At 40.3% G+C, this 23,330-nt stretch overlaps 2 protein-coding genes across 2 annotated transcripts in view; one reads left to right on the forward strand and one right to left on the reverse strand.

The window, feature by feature from the left end:
* Positions 1 to 19: 19 nt before the first annotated feature.
* Positions 20 to 21,422, forward strand: LOC138028897 (exonuclease mut-7 homolog). Its single transcript, XM_068876539.1, has 20 exons — positions 20 to 233; positions 1,520 to 2,304; positions 3,516 to 3,569; positions 3,758 to 3,804; positions 4,041 to 4,136; positions 5,174 to 5,271; positions 5,806 to 5,879; positions 5,980 to 6,018; positions 7,188 to 7,339; positions 8,591 to 8,786; positions 10,315 to 10,382; positions 11,190 to 11,326; positions 11,400 to 11,509; positions 11,834 to 12,032; positions 13,076 to 13,205; positions 14,348 to 14,381; positions 15,765 to 15,926; positions 17,058 to 17,111; positions 17,891 to 18,019; positions 19,425 to 21,422. Exons 1-20 carry the CDS (start codon positions 92 to 94, stop codon positions 19,722 to 19,724), a joined length of 3,006 nt encoding a protein of 1,001 aa, XP_068732640.1. The 5' UTR covers positions 20 to 91; the 3' UTR covers positions 19,725 to 21,422.
* A 1,335-nt stretch (positions 21,423 to 22,757) lies between these two features.
* LOC138028906 (solute carrier family 49 member 4 homolog) overlaps positions 22,758 to 23,330 on the reverse strand; it is a 6,858-nt gene continuing 6,285 nt past the window's right edge. The window contains exon 3 of the mRNA XM_068876551.1: positions 22,758 to 23,330. This exon is cut by the window's right edge and continues 43 nt beyond it. Coding sequence (XP_068732652.1) covers positions 22,920 to 23,330 — 411 coding nt within the window. The 3' untranslated portion in view covers positions 22,758 to 22,919.

Consider the following 23,330-nt stretch of genomic DNA (forward strand, 5'->3'; position numbering starts at 1 on the left):
TTGGGAAAAACAATGAACACCTATCACTCCACCGATAAATTTTAGTTCTTTCATTATCTAGTTATTTTCCTGTAAAAAGTAACAGGTCGACATGTTAGCTACTTTCCAGTTTGTATATTTTTTCCTCCAGGAGGTGTTGAACGTACTATTGTCCGTTTACACCGATAAAAATCAAGCGAACGAATTCGATGATGACTGGTTAGATCATGGCGCGCGCGTGAAAGATGCAGAAGGTAGGTACATTGATTCAGCCTCGAGATGTACTATGAGCAAAAGGCTCGTTTGAAAAAGAAGACATAATGTACATTATAAGATTGGAAAGGTGCTAAATGAGATCAGGCAATTAATACAATCTTAACCATTATAAAAGTAGAAAGAAAATGTGAAACCTACAAAAGCAACAACATAAATCTCAGTGGAGTAATGTGAATTAAGGTACTGCTGTGCACAAAAAATAACAGTTGTTCACATACATAACATTAACCACTTGTAAGTTGTGACATTATATAATTTTTGATCGGGTGTGTCGAAAACAAAGAACTTAAGATCCTGAAAACTCGGTAATGAATAAAGTACCCCAAAACCCTCAATTTGGCTAATGCGCCAATTAACTCGAAACTTGCTGAAGGTTCGATTTGATGAGCACATAACTCTAGGCTTACATGTAGTTAGGCCTAGGGTTAGCCAAATTGAGGGCTTTGGGGTACTTAATTCGTTTCCGAGTTTTGCAGTTTTCAGGGTCTTAGGGTCTTCATTTTTGAGACACCCTTTTTGATTTGTAACATGAGGACCCATCATAGTAAATGATCTACATACATGCATGTATATATGTATGAGACCATTTATTGTTCCTTGTTGAATGAACTATCCAGAGGTTGCTCCTTCTAAAATTATTGCTACTTTGCTGATTATTTGGAAAAATTCAGATGTCAATACAGTCTAAACATTAATTTACACTACAGTCATGCAGTTGCATGTACTTCAGAATTAAAAAAAAAAGTGTACTCACATGTATGTATATTCATGTATTCTGAGCAGACATGAAATTGAAAACCTCCTTCATGGTTGTGCAGTTGTATGCCAAAGTAAACACCCTGTCTGTGACACACAGATTGACACACTGACGGTGTTACTTAAAGGAAAGGAACTTTATTGAAGTGTCTAGTCTTCTAGCGCTGGAGTGCTAATTGGGGACATTGTAAACTGAAATCAACACATAATTTAACGCAAATCAAATCAAATCAAACGTCTCGGAGCAGAGTAGAGATTACCAAACCACCAATTAAACCACATATGATACTGAGTCTAGGAATTGAACCCAGGCCACATTGGTGGGAGGCCAGTGCTCTCACCAATGTGCCATCAACCTACACTTAAGAAGTGGTATTGGATTGAAATCAGAACTGAGCTCTTCTTGTCCTTACCCTTTCATACATCAAAATTTGGAACTGTACATGTACATGATAAGCTGAGAAACTTTAAATTTTGAAATTCACATTCTTTTTGTGATCTGTCACAGGAGAAGCAGGGCAAGTTAAGAATGGTGACTGTAAGAACAATTTCATTGACCATAGAACTATACACTCAGCTGCATTTAAACAAGCTCTGCTGCAATCAACTCCTGATTTTGTTAGTTGTGAGGAAAATTGGGATGATGACAACTCAAGCCAAGACAGTGCTTTGGATACTGAGCTCAATTCGAATGCTGCTTTTCAGCAATCAGTTAATCAGACATATGTATCACAGGAGAATGTTTATCTTAATACAACGTGGAACAGAGATCTATTAAACGATGAAACATCCTCAGTACATTCTGTTGATTGTGATGCTTGGACGGCGAATCCATTACAAAAGCATATGTCCCATTCTGTCCACCTTTTATCAGAGAGAGACTGGCTTGATGCCCTTGAATCAGTCTATTTCACAGATATGATTACAGAACTCAAGCAGTTGCTTCCCCGAGCTTTTGATGCTAGCAAAAATTGCTTTGATTTTGTGATCTTTGTAGTCAAATTTGCAGACTTTGATATTCAAAGTGGAAAAAAGTCTCTTGCCTACCTGACTCTCGTGGAGTTTGAAGCTTGGCTGAAATCCAAGAGTGAAGGGAGAAGCATTGAAGAAAGAAAATTGTTAGGTTATTGGCCAACTGATGAACAAAAGGACTTGGCTTTGGAAGTTGTTGTATCGTCAACATATTTACTTTTTGAGCCAATAAAGAGAACGTTTCAACTAGACGTAGGAGATAATGGTTTCTTGGCAAAACATGTACGATTTTTGATGCATTCAAAAAGGAAATACAAAGAAGTAAGTTGAATTTATGCTGTTCTCTGACACTGTCACACACTGCTTGTTTTTATCCTTTTTTTATTTGTGTTAAAATAAGGTGACCTTTAACCGAGCAGGAAAAAATCCCAGGTTCAAAAGTATTGTCTGGAGCAAGAAACGTTTGCTCTTGGACAAGTGAAATTACAAATTTACTACCTCAATTGAATTTGATCATCTGGGTGAAAGGAGGGCTACTGGCAGTGACTGACTTTTCAACAACCTGAGCGCAAGTTATCTTCAGATCGAGTCATGTGTTCAGGTCAGGTTGTCAAAACCTCAGTCACTCCCAACAGTCCTTCTCTGCATTCCTTTGAACCTGTGAGATCACTCCATTGAGGTATAAAACTCCTGGGTTCAGTTCAAACCATTTTCTACTTACAAGTTTACTGGGAGTGATTTTGGCACATGTCTCTACTTTTAATTATAAATCTCTTTGACACCTAAACTGGCCTGACTTAGTATTTTATTCTGTCTAACCCCTGACGATTTTACTCGTCATTGGGGAATCCCCAGGAGTCAATGGGTATTTTACTGGCTTGATGGGCGAATGAAAAATAGTCTAACTAGTCTGAATGTCTGTTGGAAACATTAAGTTTGATAACAGATTATTCCAACAAGATGAACAAAAAGATGTTTTAAAAGCATGTATTAATTTTAAATCCAAGCAAACTGTTTCAGTTAAACTGATGTATTTGATGAGGGAAATTGGTGGGTTACCATTGAACAAATTATCAGGGGTAAGTCCAACTCAAATTTACTAGCCCCACTGGCCTGTATAGTTGTTTAGTTCGACCGAGAAAATAAACTGAGCAACATGTTTGTTGTTTATCGTGATTATCAAGTGACGCCAGAGGACAACATTATTGCTTTTCTTATTAATTATTATTCTTTTACTATCCAGGGAAGCAGGGTTGATACTTTTGGGAGGCTAAATGTGCAGTCTACCGTTAAGTCCCTCATGGGTTGAGTTTGTTGTTTCTTGGTCTATTTAAGTCTGAAAGTTTTTCCTCTGGGCACTCTGACTTGACATTTTATTATTTAAAGTTGTCTTTGTACAATAATGAAGCCAAACAGGCAGTAATTAATGGAGAGTACTTGGGATAAATTATAATAATTAAAGTGCTGTCTCATTCAAGTACCCTACAAGTATATGTAATTGTAAATTTTTTACCATCTAACTTTTGAAACAGGGAGCTACCATTGCCTACAAATTGAAACTTCAAAAACAATTTGATGTAAATGAGGTAAGGTCAATATAAAATCTACTTTACTTCCCTTTGTCAGTGCTCCTTAAACTCTAGGATACTGGAAGCATACAAACTGTCAGTACAACATTAATATAAATTCCGAAGTCAGTGGTTAAATATTAGTTCTATAAATGATAAGCCCCATATATATGTCATAATTTGTTAAAGTGTTTCTTATTCCCCAGATCTTGCTGCCTTTAATCATTGTGGACAAGTTACAATTAGCTGAGAGGTACTTGTACTTTCAGTGTTACCTAGAAATGAGTTGAAGTTACCTGAGTCTACTGAATATTGAATTTGCTTCTCCATATCCAATACCTCAGAAAGAGTTGGAAAGTTGTTTACATTTAATACCATACCCAGCAGTTATTTTCAAACTTTAAATATAGAATTGTGTACATCATATACACATGTATGTGTATGTGTATATGTATTTAACAGAAACCTTTTTAAAAAAATTCATTTTAGTTATGTGGCAGGATGTTCAGCTTCATTGCAGTTGTTTATGAAGATGATTGATGATTTGTGTGGATTGAGTGATGAAGAGCTTGATGAAGTAGTTGAGTAAGTGTGTGCATTTTTCATAGTTACAGCAGGCTGCACAATTGGCCGACATTTTGTGCAAAGTGTCTTTTAATGCAATTTTTGTTCAAAGTTATCTGAAAGTAGATCAAGACCAGCAGGCTTTAGACTCATTTGTCACTTTGTGCATCCCTTGGTCAGTGCTATCATTATAATTTTAGGCAGCTTATGTAGTTTTTGCTTTATTTTATACCTGTGTTTCATATCCAGTTTGAAATCACAGTCTCCATTTTGTAATCCCGAGATCAGCATCAACAAAAGAAACTGTAGGGGTGCCAAATGCTCAGAAGGCAACTGGTTACAAACACTGGCATTAACTATAACCATGCATTCACTGTTGACTAATCTCACAAAGGATCTTTGGGAGTCTGCTAAAAAATACAATGTACATACAGTACTCATCGATCAGGAAGAGGGTTGAAACATGAAAAGCACAAAATAAATACTCATGTAGTATGCGTCAAAATGTGAAATGATCTTCAAAGATCAGATGGAACTGGCCAGCTTTAGTCCAGAGCTACTGCACCTGTCAAACTTGATGTTACCACCTGATGTGCAATTGCTGGCTAGAAGTTATACGTAACTTATAAAGCACAAATCAATAATTATTAAATAGTGATATTTTCATATAGGGACTTTTTATGGTGATCTATTTATGGGCATTACTTTATAAACCATGAAACAGCAAAACACCGAAACACCAAAACACCATGTATGACCCCACCATACATTGAATACTATTAAACTGACAAAGGTTGGATTTGTTAAATATCATTTTAGGCCTAATTCTGCTAGGGAGTTGAACAGCCCTGGGATGACCCAAAATAACTCCAGGTCAACGGTGGTCACAGCATGACACTTGATCCCAAGAACTCAGAATTGCAACTGCCCAGCACCTCCACATCCCTCCCTCAATTACATTACATTTTATCCACATGACATGTAATGTGTTTGTGAAACAGTACCAATATTAATGTTTATTAATTTCCCATGTTGTTGTTGTTGTTGTTTTTTTTCAGGAAGACTGTTTCTCCAAAACCAAAGAACCATCGACTGAAAAATAAGGCTCTTGTCAAGCTTGGAGAGAGACTAGTAAAGATGTTTCATTTGAAGGCAGGTAGGTGGAAGCACTAAACAATAAAAGCAATTTTGGTGGTAGAAAAATAAGAAAACTGCAGTCCTTGCATTTATCTTGACATGAAAGTGCAACTGCAGCTTAATCACCCTACCATCTATGATCTTACTTAAAATGTTAAAGTGGGGTAATGTGCAGCAGTTCTAAAGACTTGTAACGTACATGTGTAATGTGATTGGCTTGCTACCCTACATGTAACTAAAAACCAAAAGACTAAACAGTTGAAACAATGACTTAGACTTGAAAACAATAGAAGCTGCATACATTACCAAACGACAGCTGGTTACGAGAGCTGCTTCACTACTGTTAAAGTGAAAGGGATTGGTCAGCCACTTTATTGTCAGAGGTGGTTTGAGGTGTGAACCATGTTGGAGCACTTTATCTATTATTAGGCAGCGCGAGGGAGCTTGTTGTCATTGCTTATTTCTTTATTATGTACAATTTTCTTTTTTTTATGAAAGAGCATGTTAAAATTACATATTTATGTAGCATGTTAAGATAGTTTTTTCTTTGCAGAGGATTACCCAAATATTTACAAAGAAAAGAACTTGAATGGATTGAGATACCTCTTGCAGAAGAAATATTCAGATGTAAGGGCATTGTGAGAACTTTTAGTAAATTAAAAATCGGAATTTGTAAGATTAATACACAGCTCCTAGAAATATTAAATTTACTATAATTTCATTTCAGACGCAACCATTGAATCAGAAATGGGACAATCTCATCGAGGTGAATTGAACCTTTTATTAGTAAGATTTCTTTCAATACATTTCTTGAAGTTTCTGTTATTTCTGCCGCAGTGAGTGAGCCTGAAGCGAATGAATGAGGCAGCTCTCTAATTGGGAGAACACAGTTTTCTTCGAATTGCAAGTGATTTTGGTCAAAGGCGCAATTGTGGTTGTGCACAAATGGAGTGACTAAGATGCACAATATGATCTTGTCACACAGAAGATGATGTGATGGCGGCCCTATGCCCCATTGGGGGCAATAAGGACTAATATACACAGAAGATGAGAGCCTGCTGTCTCATATCCTGAAACTATAGATAGTTTACACTGTCACGCAACAAAAAAAAATTGAAATGTTATCATTCAATGAAAAAAGCCGAGAACTTGGAATGTTGAAGGAAACAGCCACATCCTTTTAACCACCTCTCCAGTTGTCAGGTCTGTGTGCGCTGCATCATTTCCCAAGTTATTTGTCGTGCGTTTTTTGGAATTGTATGGAGACGCCATGTGGAGTTTACTTTGCAATGAAAGCGAAGTGCTTACAGTGTACTTTTTGCTCATGAGATAAAATACATGTCTATGAACACATCTCCAAAATAATGTACTTGAAAGGCTCAAGCTGCTGAGATTCATAGGGATAGACATTTCTTTTTCAACCAAATAGCTTCGTATCATGGTGTCATGTAAGATGACAATGCGAAAATTCAAAATGCTGTATTTACGAAACGAAAGGCATCACTGAACCTATTAAAATCTCCCTTCAGTTCCACGCATGAACCATCGTTAAAGTACCGCAAACATTATTGAACACCTCCCTTCCCCTCGGCAACATTTCTACCATTTAGGTAAACTAGTTACAAACATAACCAGTGAACAAGGGCAGTGGGTTATGAGATTAAATACTGTAGTAGTTGTTGTATACGACGTTGTATACAGTAGTTGTTTATGTGTAAAGTTACAATCAGCAGTAGACTTGCACCTTTGTGGCATCCATGGCTTTGACATTAGAGCTTACCTCCTTCTTTGTAAATGTAATACAACACCTTTGCTTATAATTTCTGTATAAATTTCGTATACCATGAAAAAGTATAAAGTGTTTTTTTTTTGTTTTGTTTGACCTATTTATATTATAAGCAGCTCGGCCTTAAGATATTCTTGGTTTGTTTGCAGACTGCTCTTGGTGACAATGTCTGGCTGCAACACAAACTTGTAGAGAGTCTGGTTGATTATAATGACATTGAAGAAGCAGCCAGATGGGCCATGTTTTATCACCTACCTCAGACCTTCCTCCCTCCTTTAGTGCAACAAGCTCTTGACTCTTGGTAAGTTTTTAAACTTTGGTGTCATCTGTTAAAATACAAGAGGTCTGATAAATTATTGCTGCTAAAAGGAAGTGCAGCCACACCTTGGGAATTTTTCCCTTGTCCCAGAGGTTTTTCTTGAGCCGCGAGAGAACTGCGTAGCGGTGAGGACGAGTCACGAAGTGGCGAGAAGAGAAAAACCTCTGGTTACGTTGGACTTGAATCTCACTTTCATGCTGACGCCAGCTGTCAAACGCGTGAAATTGATAATTTCAAAAGGGACCAATGGCAACTTAGCAATCACGCGTTCCCTCGGTATTACCAATCAAATGAACCAATCATATTGATTTGCGGTTGCATGAAAGTGAGATTCAAGTCCAAGGTAACCAGAGGTTTTTCTCTTCTCGCCGCTTCGCGACTCGTCTTCGCCGCTTCGCGGCTCTCTCGCGGCTCAAGAAAAACCTCTGGAACGAGGGTATGGGAATTTTGGAAACTGAGTAAAGTATTAATGCATTTTTCAGTGATTAAGCAAGTTCCATAAACTGATTGCCACGCTGTCTAGGAAGAACATACTGCAGATTAGGGATCTAGTTCCGCAGGAATTCTTGTCGCTCAATGGGTGGAGCAACCGACCAGTATTTTTACAGATGTCATAGGTTCGAATCATTTCTGGGACTCTGACTTTATAGTTGTCCTTTAGCCAATTACCAATCTTCTTTTATGTGTTCGTATTGCCGCAACTGCTTTGGTCTCGTACAATGTATAAGCTACCGATTTTTTATGTAGAATTCGTCCTCTAAGTCTTGACCTGTAGCATTTGGCGTTGACAGAAGTTAATATCCGATCCTAATTTATGATCTTCACTGACTTCAATCTCGTCCCCAGAGTCCGCTTTACTTTTGATCAGCAGCAAGAACACGGACTCTGGGCACTTCCAAAGGCAGGAAGTCCGCAAATAACGAACTTCCGGCTCGTCTGCGCACGCTTAGAAATTTGAAACGACAGTGGTTGTCAACGGCTACCATATTTGCGGATTTCCTGCCTTGGAAGTGGCCAGAGTCCGTGTTCTTGATGCTGACCAATAGAAAAGCGGACTCTGGGGACGAGATTGTACTGACTTTAAATCAAAATTTTCTTTTATCAAACTTGAACACTCGATAAATTATTATAAACTTCAGAAAATTTATTTAACGTCATACGTGTCTTTTCACTGTAGGGGATCCTGCTCTACCACTGGCTGTTTATAACAGTTCGTTTACGGCTTATTTTCAGGGAGATCAATGAAGAGGATTCTGAAGACTGGGAAGCGGAAATGCAAGGGGAACTACATCCCAGAATATTCACTTCTGAGTGGGCAGAAAATTCGAAAACACCTTGGCATGTGTATCGCTTTCCATTACCGCTGGAGAGGATATTTCTTATCGACAACGCAAGATCTCTAAGAGAATGCATGCGAGTTTTGTGTGCGGTAAAGTGTACTATTTTTTGTCCCAAATTCTCACCATCCTATTTGGACTGTACTTGAATCATATTTTTACCCACATCGTTTGCTTTCCTTGTTTACGTACGGAAAAGGAAAGGATTAGAGAGATTTAGCATCGCGTTTTCGACGAACGGGAAATGCGAGGCAGAAATTGCGTTTTGCATGCCCAAAAATCAAAGAAATTTGTGTGTGATTTTAGCGCATTTATTGTCTTTGAAGGACAGATATCCAGCAAATTCTCAAAAAAAGAGAGAAGTTAAGGGGCGAAGATTTTCATTCTTTTTTGCTCCTGTGTTGCGTAAGGGGATACTCATCTCTCTATTTCCAATTTTGTTTTTTTTTTCTTCCCGTTTTATGCTCATTAGGCGGCAGCTGAAGAAGTGAACGGGCGCTTACATCACCATTGTCACCATCGAAAAATATGCATTTCTTCATTAATTTATTTGGGTTAACATTTCAGCATCTCGTGCACTATTTAAGCAATAGAGGACGTTTTCCTTGTTTCCAAAGCCTCATCTAAACACGAGGGGGAGTTGGGAGAATTCGAGACAGTTTATGAGGCTTTGCATATATTTCCCAAATATAATTTGTCAAATGAAGGAAAATGCTGGTTTTTTTACTTTTTGATTGAAACAGATTTTCTTGATACACGCTTATATTTCCTACCAGTCAATCAAAACGCGCGCCTCGCAACTCATAACCAATCAAAATTCGTGTGATGTCACAGACGTGTTTCCATACTCTCATGTAGATCTAAACACAGCTGTTGACCAATGAGAGTGCGCGTACTATCCTAATTATTTTATAAATTGTTTATATTGCAAGAATGCACTGTTCAGACAATTCCAGTCCTAGGAGTAGAGCGGGACAATCGTTGCCTGATCCTAGTTTAGTGGCTTAGCTCCCACGAGTCTTCCATAGCTCAGTGGCAGAGCATCCGAACTAGAAATCGGAAGGTCGTCGTAGATTCGACTCCTGCAAAGGAGCACTCGGATTTTTCCGATCAACCCCTTTAGCTCAGTGGTAGAGCATCCCAAGTAGAAATCGGGAGGTCGTCGTAGGTTCGACTCCTTTAGAGGAGAAGTCGGATTTTTTCCGCGCACCCTCTAGTCACCATCGACAAAAAGAAACATTTCTTCAATGTTCCTCGTTTGCGGGTTCTTCTCTAACGTGTCCTTTGAACATATAATCTCAGTGCTTGCAGAGTTATTTTGATCCTCATCTCCTCCACATATTACCTCCTTCTGTTCTTCTACTTCACCGTTTTCATGACTCACCCTTTTATACTCGGCAATGCCGTACGTTGTATCAAGATTCAGTCACGTGATGATTTATTACTACTTTTGTCCATCGCCATATCAGGTCCAATATGAGTATTGCTTTGTTGTCGATTATTGAAGAGAGCTTGGCTAAGGCGGCACTGGCTGAAATGCGGCTGCTATCTGGCGAAGAGACGGGGCGTAAACAATCGCAATTCCTAATTAACAAAATATGTCTTGTCTTTTTCTTGCAGCCCGGTGCTGTAGTGGGATTTGACACGGAATGGAGACCAACTATGTGTCGGGCTGGGACGGACGAAAGGTGTTTGCGTGCGTACAACGCACTTTAATTTATTCTTCTGTCGAACAAACATTCCCCTCTCCAGAGCCCTCAATTCCTTTTGGTCAGCGAAAAAACACAACGACCTCTGAATCCCTGTGAATGGTTCTGAATCAGAAAGTCCATGAATCTGGCATGGACGCCCGGGTCTTCTATGCGGAAAACCTTAAATAACAATGACCACAACCAGATTTTCTGAGCCCGTGAGACTGAGCACCCCCAGCAAACCATTGTTTTAACGAAAACCGCTGGTCAGCAACCTGGTACTGGTCATTGCTCTCTAAGGTCTTCCCGAGGTCTTCCCTTGTATGCAGTCTCAATTTGTGTTGCTTAGAAAGCGAAAATTTTGTTGCGTCATTTTACATTCCAAGACGACGATAAAAAGGCTCCAGACTTTGAAGGTCTGCAAAATAGAAATTTAACGGTTATTTTGGTGATTAAAAAAGTGCTTAATCTTCGTTGTGGTTGCAAATGGTTTCAAAAGTGGATCTTTACTGCGACTTCTCATAGTTTGGAACTAGCCAGCGGTCGTTGTTGTCAGCAGTGATGGAAAAAACCCTCGTATATAGGTAGTGAAGCATGCAATCATACATTAGTTTAACATGGTTAGTCATCTAACACTATCCTAAGAATAACACCGTAGTGTACATGGGAATACAACAGCGTACATGACCTTACTGAATGAAAAGCCCTTTTAACTGAGCTCTTTATTTAGGATGCAAGCGTTAGTTCCGTACTCTAGTAGAACTCGTCTCAGCAATATCGTCGATTCCGGATTTTTATTTTCAGGTTGGCAATCATTCAGCTTTCCACTTGGAGCGAGGTTTTCATCCTGGATATAATTGCAATGATGGACAACGTCAAAGATTCAGAAATACAAACGTTTGCTGAGAATTTCTTCGCCAATCCTCAAGTTCTTAAGTTGGGTAGGAAATTATTACTCGCCAGTGTCAACCAATGAATATGAGACAATGTGGCAAAGGTTCTCAAATTTTGCAGGTTACGGTGTGGATTCGGACTTCAAAAACCTTGTTTCCACCTGTCCTGTATTCGAGGAAGCTGTGACGCAGTTAGCACGCTTTGTTGACTTGTGCCCATTGAGCAAACAGGTTGGTCAGCGGTACAAATGTAGTTAAAGCGAGACGCTAACACTTGCTGACATGCCGCTACCTTGAGATAGGTTGCATTTGCGTGAGCTCTTGAAACTCATACGATATCTATACGAGATACCAGGCTGCAGGCAACTTTTGTCAGGTCCCGGTTTGTTGAACAGTCTTAAATGACTAGTTATAATTCTCTCTTTTCTAATGTCCCATAATACACTTTGTTCCCCCCCCCCCACCCCCAAAGTTTGCATAAACTATTGTTTTCAAATGCTCTTGATTATTCGAAACTGTGTTGTTATTTAGTGATGACGAATCTTTTCGCAACAGATCCTAAAGTTTCCAAGCGTTGGTCAAAAGGTGGCTGCCCGCACGCAGGGCGTGTCGGCTCGACAGCGCGCCTGTATCGAACAGGAGCGAGGTTTGAGTGAGCTGGTTTTCCTGTGCCTTGGAAAGCCATTGGATAAAACGTATCAACTATCTGACTGGGAACGACGTCCTCTCAGCGAGGAACAGCTGATATACGCTGGTTAGTTTATTTTTTACTAAAAATGATGAATTTTATTTGTCTCTGACCTGAAATGAAACCTACGCCTTTAAGAAATCAGTGCTCAGACCTAAATCAGAAAGTCAGGTGCTTTAGGGTTTACTACACCGGAAATAAGTGCTTTAAACTAAGCGTCTCGAAGTAGGTGTGAATGGTCTGGACTAATTTTTTTTCGTACAAATTGTATATCCCATGCTAAAGTTTTGGGGCTCCAACCCAGGTACCAAAATTAATAGCAAATACCGTAGTCTTACAAGGAACAATGAAAATGTTTTGCATTCGAAAGAACATTTGTTCCCATAGGAAAAACAATCTATTGTTCCTGCCATGCAACATCGCTGCCGTGCAAAACCTCTATTGCAATACTTGCTGTGTGTGTAGATTTGACTCAGATCAGATGTTTGTGCAATTTCCTCCGGGGTTTTTGACTATGGTTCGTAGTGTCACTTTGGGACGTGAGTTGTGTTGTTCTTCCATCTCAAAGTCAGTAAAACAAGATTTGGGGCTCACCGCGGATCGTTTCATGTTAAACGTGCTAATTTTGCTACATTTTATAGGTGGGCGCGTCCCAGGTGCATCCCAGCGTTCCCGGTTCGAATCCCTGCACGTACGCTCCAAAGTTCACTCAGCTTTTCATACTATTTGAGATCGCTAAAACGAGTAACAGAAGATTTCTGAGTGCATGCAGCAGGATTTGAAGTACGAATAAGAGAAATGATTCTCGTACTTATCTGGGGAAATCTAAGCAATTTTCTTATAGACACCTAAAAAATTCAAGTGGCTGCAACAGGATCCAAACCCATGGCCTCTGCGATGTCCGTGCTATGCTCTAACAACTGAGCCATGAGCGCCCACCGTTGTCGCAATAACAGTAGACTGAGTCATAGAAAAGGGAGCCTTCAGCTTCCCCTAGACTGCGGTCAGCCTCTTGTCTTAAATGAATTTTGTTTGGTTTAATTTTCAAGGTCGGCACATGCAATGGACACATTATGTAAGGAAATAAAAAAATGTACTTTTGTTCTCAGCGCTGGATGCTTACTGTTTGCTTGAAGTATACGAAGTACTGAAGGACTGGGTGAAGGAGTCCCGATTACGCGTGAACATGGAGCTTCCACTCACGTTAAGCTGGATGCAGCCCAAAAAGGAGAAACAGAGGTAAAGGCTCACGAAGATTTTCAGTAGTTTCACCGATTACTGCAAATTTTAGCTTTAATAACTTATTAATAAATATCGCCGCACCATCACAGCCATTTTATCGCGGCTACTTAACAGAACGTAAAGTCATTTGATACTCTTGCGGTTTCAGTTTGTTTGCGTATCTCCTCTTAAAAGTTATGTTTGTATTTTTCTGGATCAGAGTTGGTTGTAGTGCTTTTTACATAGTATAACTATAAGGGACGTACGATCGTCCGAGTGACTGTAGTCCTGAGAAGGACTGTTTTGGGTGACATTGACTGACATTTGACAAACCTGAGCGGAAGTCGTCCTCAAAGTCAGGTTGTCGAAACCTCAGCCAATAGGGAGCTCAAGCAACGACAACGGCGACGACAACGAGAACGTCATCTCGAAATATAAATTCGCGTTATTTTAAACGCTTATTGACTATTTCAACCTTTTTAATATGACAAGGGTGTGGTAGTTCCTCAAAAATGACACTGGTCGGAACGGCGCTCAATTTAAGGGAGCAAATGAAAATTTATCCTCAAGTGCAGACGGTCTTCACCAAACCTCAAATTTGGCTATTTCACGTCGTTGTTTTTGCTGGCGACGACAAAGAAATGGACAAAAGTGAAAAACGCACGTGCACGTGCGTGTGACGTTCTTGTTGCCGTCGCCGTTGTCGTTGCTTAAGCTCCCTTATGTCACACTACACTCACGGGGACGATGATACTTCACTTGGTCATGATATGACTCCTGGATATGACCTCAATTCTTTCGTCAACCTTAGATGGCCAATTTTTATATCGTTACGCAATATCTTACTCCTCGGCGTGCAGAAAATGCGTGCCTCACGTGCAGCGCGATTCTTGTTTTCTCTTTAACCATTGATATTATTCTTTTGTGGCATTGTCGTTGCCGTCGCCGTCTTCGTTTCTTACACTCCGTAATACCATAACCTGACGGACATCCGTTCATCGCAGATCAAGTCTCATGGGTGATGGACTTCCGTCGAAAGTTATACCGGTGTAATGTAAACGAATACAGAGCAATAAAGGAGGATCAGGATGAATTCGCACCGAAATAAGGGTCGTCCTGATATTAGGCTGACTTGTTGTTATTAATTTGTTTTATTTCAGACGTAAAAGACCGAAGCCAGGGACGCGGACAAATGTAAGTCTAATGGCGCTTTCCTTTTGTCAGAACTGGCCGGCCAGACCAGTCAGTTTGCAAAGAAAATGGAACAATTTGAAGGAACACTTGCATGATAATCCCTCGCATTTTTCCTGAGAAGTATATATTATCCTCGAAGTGTGTTAATTTGAAGTCGTTGGTCTGGCCCGTCAGTTCTGTCAAATGGAAAGCACCCTAAGTCTATGTGTTGAGGCAATGGAAATTGTCGCGGGAGCATTGAATGTGCCCTTGGAATCTATGCAATTGCGAATATCATACTTACCGACAATTACATGGTACACGATTGAGCAACCTAGGAGAAAACAATAGGTCGTATTCCATTGGGAAAGAACCCTTTTCAGTCGGCTTGGTTGATCAGCCAGCTCTGAAGCGGGTTGATGGGTTTGGTAACGATAAACAGGGGCTTTCTTTTACCTGGGCTTTTTAAACTGGTCGGGCGTGGCTCCAACTTTTGGCGAGAATCGCCGTAAACAGGACCGAGAAGTCTGCAACACGACTTATGGAGGTACAAAGTGGGTAATATTTTGTTTCGATCAAAAATGAAAAAACGCGAGTCCTAACAAGTCTTACCAGCAACTGAAGATGCTTAGGTAGGATGGGAAATTAGTTGCTTGGCGACTAGTGTTACGGAAGTCGTAGCTTTGGACTCTGATTTTTCGACAGGCAGCCCAAGTGCAGTGATGGCCGACAATATTATAAGGATTTGTACCGGAATCCAGATAAAAGACTAAAGGAGAAAATTATACGTAAAAATTCTCGATGAAAAGGCCTTACCTCATTGCCTTATTGCCGCACAAGAAGGAAGCTACCCGCAACGGCAATAAGGTAAGGCCTTTTTATTGAGACTCTTTTCGTATAATTATGTTCTTAAGTCTTTCATTGGGATTCCCATAGAAATCCTTATATTTTTGAACGAAATGATATATATGAAATGAATCATATACTGAACTGCGGATGTGAAATCAAGTAAAGCTATGATCCTCGCAGTTATGGACGCAATTTTAGCAATTCCGCAGAGAAGCCTGAAACAAATGACCAGCTCCCAACATCAGTGGCTTCATAGCTCAGTTGGTTAGAGCGTCGCACCGGTATCGCGAGGTCACGGGTTCAAACCCCGTTGAAGTCCTGAATTTTTCAGGCTTCTCTACGCAATTGCTAAAATTGCGTCCATAACTGCGAGAACCATAGCTTTACTTGCTTTCATATTTTTGTCGCCCATGTTGGCTTTCCTTCACACTGATCTTGGGCAGCCTGGTCTCCGACTCTAAGCTGGTTTCCGTGGAGCTAAAAATTAAACGGACAAAGAATTCTAAGACTAATATATGCTGGATCAATCTAAATCACTCTTTTCTTTCTACTCAGGTCATTCTTCCAGCACTTGTTCAGAAGAGGCATCCCATTGCTCCTCAGTCGCTTAAGATCGTGGTGGATACGATGTTGCAGGGCCTGGGTCAGCATTTGAGATGTTGCGGTGTTGATGTTGTCATTTTGGACAACAGCGGTGATCACAGCAAAGCCGTTGAGGTGGGAGACGATTTTTGTAGGCCTTGTCCCTTTTACTAGGGATAAATGGAGGCCTAACTATTCACACTCAATCGATAGACACGGGTGGGTTCTAGCTGACTTATTTCTGGCGAATTGATTCACTTACAACAGGTGTGCAAAGAGGTCTACTCTGTAAACTTGATTTAAAGTTACAGTTTTTATACCTCATTATTCGATTGTAACTGGTTGTTGCCAAGGGCTAATTAGAAAAGGTTACTCAAGGTTACATCAATCCTATACCGATCAAAGTGGTCTCGAACAACAAAATGCGGTGCCTATAGATCTCGTCAACAATTAAGTAACTCAGTGCGAAAACCTTGATTATCTCTTTTGATGTCTACCCATTTTATCTGTAACGGTCACGCAAGAAGAGAGACAGGCGTAGCTCAGTTGGTTAGTGCGCGGCATTCTGAGCTTGAGGTCTCGTTCAATCGACATTTGTTTCGACTTTCCTCTGATCCGTGTAGTTGTAGCTTTGAATACCCGTAAAACGGAGTATTGACAGAGGAAGGGGGAGGGGTAAAAGGGTAAAAAGTGCGCACCGAGGGCTACAAGCTTATCAGTTTACTGGCACGAGTTACACTCGTAAAATAAGGACCTTTACCTTTAAGAAACACGAGGTCTTTGACAACGGTGACGTAAATTACACATGATAGTATAGTGCGGGAGATGATCAAAGGCTTTAAGAATCATTACAGATTTACAGCCGTGTGCTGCAGAGGCTGCTCAAAGGTCCAGCAATACGGAATGGCGTAGCTCCCTCAAATCTTCTTTAACCGAGTGACAGAGCATCTTAACTAGTAATCGAGCGCTTGAACATTTGGATTTTCCCGATTATCCCAGAATCAGCATCGAAAAAATACACTTCTTCGTTTTAACATTGTTATAAAAGATGCACAGCATTTTCGGGAAACGATGTTAAAAGCCGGCAAATCAGTGACAACATTTTTAAATGCCGGACAGGTGCTTGATCGAAATCAAAACATTGCTTTTCAAAATGTTTGCTCGTTCTAATCCTGATTTGTCCAGCGGTGGTCTTGTTTGCTAATGTTTTCTTTGACTCTTTTTGAATCTTTTAAAGTCTTTTTGACTCTTAATTTTTTTCGCTAGATCTCCCGGTCCGAGAACAGAACAATATTGACCAGCGGGTTGCCGTACGAAAAGGTAAACGTTGAAGAAAGCAGTTCGATCGTAACTTTCTCTCCCTTGATAACCTTTTTGGGTTATGGTTAGTTCCTAGTCAATCCTGCGGTCACAGCGTTCGTACGGGTCCTGGAAATCCTTTTAAGTCGTGGAATTTTACTGTGTCATTTTCCAGGACTGGGAAGTCCTAGGAAATGATTCAAGGCCTTGGAAAGTCCTGAAAAACCTGTTGAAATCGAGTAATAGTATAGTTTTTCTTAAAACAGTTGGGCATTTTTTTTTTGGAACTGACCGCATGAATATTTGGAGTCGTGGGAAAATAATTCAGAGTCTTAGATAAGTCGTGGAAATTTGTTTCCGCTGAAAAAGGATACAAACTCTTTTTGGGAGGCTTACGTTGGTTTGGCCGCAGTTCGTTTTAAATTGAAGTCTTGTCTATTTGTCTCATTGCACAAAGGACTGGAGCTACCCAGCGTACCATTGGACAGGGGCAGCAAAGAGGGAGGGGCTGGTGGGAGGAGAGGCTATAGCCCCCTTACTTTTTTCGTACGGTGTTATTTTCTCCTAAACCTCTCCTCCCTCCCCTCACACTTCCATGGTCCATACCAAAACCTAGCTCCCCCCACCCTCCCCCCCCCCCCCCAACATTCAAACGTACTCCGTGGTCCCGGTTAGAAAAATACTCGCAGAAGGTTGCATTATTGTAACACTTTTGTAAACGTGTTAAGCAACATTTCCGTTGAAATAGCCGCTGCATTACCCGTTAACTCATTCTCTGTTTTCCCGGCTTTTTTTTTCAGCTTCGTTCGCAGGTGCCTGAAGGAATGTGTGTTTGTGTTCCTTGTGGAAAGATAAGGGAACAGATGTCATCACTGATGAAATACTTCAACGTAAAAGTGAAAGCAAGAGATATATTCAGTCGCTGCCAGGTGGTTACTTAACAGCTTAATCCTTTAGTTGTGATATAAAAATCCAAATTCTCTTTTAACTGTTCTCTATACATTTATTCTGACACTAATAGGGAGAGTTTATTTACGAATTGGAGAATTTTGATTTAAATGATCATTTCCTTCATTCTTATTACCTGCACTTGCTTTTTCGATAAAGGGGTGATATTGTGGGGAGAAATGAGATGGTGGTCACTCTTGGGCGTCAAAGCTGTTTGGAAAACTTGTACTGCTGCTAGGCTTGGGTTATTCTATTTACTGCAAGCGGTGGAGAGGGAGCTTGGGGGTGGTGACGTGGAGTTTTCTCTCTTGTCCCTCACTCAGAAAGTTTTGAGAAAATTTAGGCTTCGTCTAGCTCTGAAAAGAAAAATCCGAAATCTGAAGAAACTGCGTAAAGCAGCGTGGCAAGATGTTTGATTAGCGCAGTTGTAAACCCGTAGAGGGTGTGTGGATATAGGATGTAAAGCAATGCACCGGTATCCCAGAAGTCATTGGTTCAAATCTCTGTTACTGCTTTAGGTGGCTTACTACAGTTTTGCGAAGACAAAGATCAAGATTTTGCATGAAATCTGCGAAATTAAAGCAGCAGGATGTCTCTTCTGAAGTGTTAGTCACTGCCACTGATACATAAAATGTAATTTTACCTAACAAATAAATGCAAATCAGGGGAAAATGCTAACTAAACAACCCGTTCTCGCCCTTGAATTCGCGATTATCCTGAATTGTTAATTTGCTTTGAATTCACTATTATCGTGAATTTAGAAGACTGAAAGCTTGTTATGGATTATGGGAAATGGTCATATTTGTTTGAGAAGACAACTCAAGTGTGTGGATATAGGACTCGAACGTGGGAATGTTGATCAACCCGTCACCTAACCCACTCGATCAGCACACCGCTAGCTGCTCAGGGACAATATTTTAAACACTATTTGATAATGCTGTATTATCACTCGCCAACAAACAACATTAAACATCACGAAAGGTCGGTTTCCAAACTTTACGACAAAGCTAAACATTTTAAAATCAAAGCTAAGGCCTAATGACCGATATTCTTCGGTAGGCTGAAATGTTTTTTTTTTTGAGAAAGGTGGAGTGGTAAAGCGGAAAAAAGCGGTTCTTATAGAGTAGAAATTCCAGGTTCAAATCCAATCCACGAATATGACTTTTCTATTCCTTATTTTCTCTGCTACCTCCTGGGACAGAGTGTCCAAAAGTCACGATAATAGTGAATTCAAAGCAAATTACCAATTGAGGATAATCGCGAATTTATGGGCGAGAACGTGTTGAAATAAAGTGGAGGGGGACTGGAAACTAGACATTTCAAAGGCCTCAAAATGGTACTGAGCTGTATACTAATGAAAAAAAAAAAACGTTTCATTTCTTCCAGGTGTGTAACGGAAGCAACTTCATTAACGTAAATCAAGACCACATGAGATTGGCCATGGCTATATTCCATGGTCACCTCCCGGCCCCATTACCTGGTCAGGAACCCGAGAACTGTCCCATCGATCTCCTGCACATCGCCTTACCTAGCGGAGTGCCTTTGAAACTCGGTCTTTTACCCGAGGAAGCTGTTAATAATGCCGACCTGTACTTTTGTTGTTCGACGTGTGGAAAAGTGTTCTGGGAAGGGAAACATCACAAAAGAGTAAATGCACAGTTTGCCTATCTTTTGGAAAACTCCTGATATCGAGACCATTGTTATCTTTTTGTGAATTATGAAGTATGCTTGTGTTATCCCACGGAAGGAGGACATGGGTTCATTGACTGCAGCAGTTTCTGTGACATACCGATGTTCCTTAGATTTTATTCTAGTGAAGATTTGACACATCATCAAGATGTTGTCCTTGTTTGCCCATCTTTAGTGTTAATTCGTTTTATTCGTTATATTTGCCTTTCATCCGAGGAGTCCGCCGTTCTAGTGTTAATTCGTTTTCTTCGTTATGTTTCCCTTTCATCCGAGGAGTTCGCCGGGTTGGTTCGTGCGGGTCGCGATTTTCTCATTAACCGGTTAACTTGCAGAGAACACTGTTACGACTGACTTATTTGAAGAACCAACAGAGTGAGGAATCTTTAACTTTAAATAACTCTACAAAATATGAAACTTCGAACTCACTCTCTTATGAAAATATGTTATTAACTGGAATGAAGGTCCGTGCGGGAAAAAAAAAAAACTGCTCCCGAGGTCTTGAGTACGGGCCGAAGCCAAAGGCTGAGGGCCCTACTCAAGACCTAGGGCACGGTCTTGTCTTTTGCGGACCGACCAAGGCCTACCCTGCGAGCAGTTGGTTTCTGCTACGCTTCCCGAAGCGAGAAACCGTTTGTTTTCTTTCAGTGAGCCGCCATCCAGTGCCAAAGACGAATAAATTTGAACCGGTAAAACGTGTTAGTAAACCTGCACGTGCGTTCAGCTACGTAACTGCTGTGGTTGGGTGAGCCTGGTGTGCAGTGATTCCCGCGAAATAAGACGAATTGATGTCAAATTAGCCAATGTCAAAAATACCATAATACTCTTTGTTTGCCCCACCAAAATTTTGCATAAGCATTTTTTCCAGCTTCTCTGGGACCATTGTAAATCCCAAGAGAAAGTAAAAACAATGCTTATGCCAAATTTTGGAGGGACAAGCAAAGAGTATTATGGTATTTTTTTATACTGACTAAAACATCATGTGGGGTTTGACGTAATTCGCACATGCTCGATGGAAAATCAAAGGGTTGTTCGCAGTGTTTTCTCTCGAGAGAACCGTGGGAGAAACCAAGTGCTCGCAGGGTAACCAAGACCGGTGAATAACACCGCCGACGTTTCGTAAGAGGTTTCTTCCTTTAGATGTTAAAATTCACTTTCACTGTGTACACTTGTCTGAATCCCATTTTCTTCGGAGATTATATAATATATTTTTCATGTCAGGAAGTTGTTTACGAGTAACGTTAACTGTTGCCTTTGTTTGGAAAATTTCACAACAAAAAGATCAGACCGTGGTCCGTATCGTAAAAGGAACACGCTACTATCCGATATTTTTGGAGACTGAAATTGGACTGGTTCGAGTTTGTATCATGGGATTATTTGAGTCGACGCTTTACCGCTTGGTCCAGAGACACGTGCAAATCGAAAAAACGACAATGGACGTACTTTTAGTGCCACTAACATTTGTGGAATTACTAAAAGGCAACCGTTAACCCCATATAGGCCATAAGGGGTAAAATCTATGTGTCGCTCTAGGATCTGTTTGTCAAATCTTTTGGTATTATTTGGCAGAAGCAGTAATTCCGAAACAAAAGTAGCAACTGCTTACAGGAAAAAAAGGTTTATTTAATTATAATTTTTATTAACTTGATGAGAAAAAAACGTTTATTCTATCTCTAATTAACTGTTTAAAAAACTAAATGTGTTCTGATGGAGTATGACCAGCAACTATTGGATGATTGACTTATTCAAACCCAGGAGTTAAAACCTGATGGTGTAAATTTACTCAGGTGAGGGCCTAATCTCGTAGGGAGAATGCTCCTCGTCTTGCCCGCTCATTCGCAGCATCTTTCATTTTCGCGACATTCGCTTCAGTGTTATGTTAATCATGAAAATACCTTGGTTATTGACATGCATGATTGGCGATTTCTACCATTCATATCGTCAACGTCTGTCATTGTCATAAACCGGCATCAACTCGTTTTAGTACATTTCGCTTCTCATATCGTCAAACTATAGATAGTTTCACTGTCACGTAACAAAAACATTATATTCAAAATCGTTCAATGAAAAAGGCCAAGAACTTGGAATGTTGTAGGAAACAAATCTTTTATGAGCCACCTCTCCAATTCCCAGGTCTGTGCGGTACATCTTTTCTGGGTTATTTGTCGAAGTGTTTTACGCAACTTTACAAAGTTTTTGTATGGCCATGTGGTCCACCAACATGGCGGCCGATTTTCATTTTAGAATTTGATAACGTCACTGTGAAAACCATCTATTGTTGTCTTTCTTCTCTCGAGAAGGTTAAGTTGGGGGTCCAGTTTGGGGTCACTGTTTTGCACCGTCCCTACTCAAACCTATTAAAATCTCCCTTCAATTCCACGCACGAAGCGTCGTTAAATTACCGCTAGCATAATTCGTTGAACATCTCCCTTCCCCTCGGCAGCATTTCTACCATTTAGGTAAACTAGTATAATAAGTAACCTTACACGTTGTCTAAGGTTAACAATGATTTCCAGTACACACACGTACAAGGAATTAAAGTATAGGGAAGATATCGTTGACATTATCTATTGTCATTAGGGAGCTTACGAAACGACGGCAACGACGACGCTACAAAACAATAGGTTTAGTGAGCAAAAACAATGGCTCTGCACGCTCTGCACGTGCGTTTTACATTTTGGTACATTTCTTTGCCGTCATCTCCTAAATGACGACGTGAAATGACCAAATTCAAGGTTCTGTGGAGGACGTTAGCACATGACGATGAATTTTCAGTTCTCTCTCTACGCTTCCAACTCACTCATACCAGTTTAATTCCTCAACAGTTACTACACATTTTTAACGCGAAACGACATGAAATAGTTTCGTAGTGCTATGAATAACGCGAACTTGTATTTTTAAATGAAGTCCTCGTAGCCGTCGTCGTCCTCGTTTCGTAAGCTCCCTATTATGTGCCAACCACGGCCTCATTGGCTGTCGAAACAAAGGATATTTTGTTCCTGGGGTTGGCAAATTTGAATAACAAAAGCAATGTTTGTAAACAGATATCTTCCCTATATTGATCATTATACAAACCTCATACATATAGATCCTTCTACATCATTATCTCTCCACTTTATATTCAACATTTCATGCAGTGTCACATAGACTCACGTAATCATGCTTAGACCTACGCTTACTTCATCAAGTCGGGTTCTACTTTATTGGTGAGATAATACTGTTGCTCATTCCCTCTAGTTTTTCTCGGTCGTCTACTTCAGAGCGATAATATCTCTCTTTCCAAAGCGCGAGTAAAGGAACACAGGCAGCATATGTTACCAAAATGCACCAATTGATCCACTTGAGCCCGAAATTGGGCAACATAGGAAATATGTAGAATATCAACTGGGGGACATTTGCACAGCTTATCAGGAAAACAGAGGTGATGCCTTCTGCTACAGGATAGGCGGTCTCCACTGCCATCTCAAAAAAGAGTGGAATGGATCCGTTTGTAAAAAAGCCTCCGAGACCGCAGGATAGGAAGAGGACCGTTTTGTTGTAGGGAATGATTCTGGCACACATCAGAGTGAATAAAGTGTAGGATACTGCGGCACCAGAGAGAAGGAC

This window comes from Montipora capricornis, chromosome 2 (genome assembly GCF_036669925.1).
Source record: "Montipora capricornis isolate CH-2021 chromosome 2, ASM3666992v2, whole genome shotgun sequence".
Classification (NCBI taxonomy): Eukaryota; Metazoa; Cnidaria; class Anthozoa; order Scleractinia; family Acroporidae; genus Montipora; species Montipora capricornis.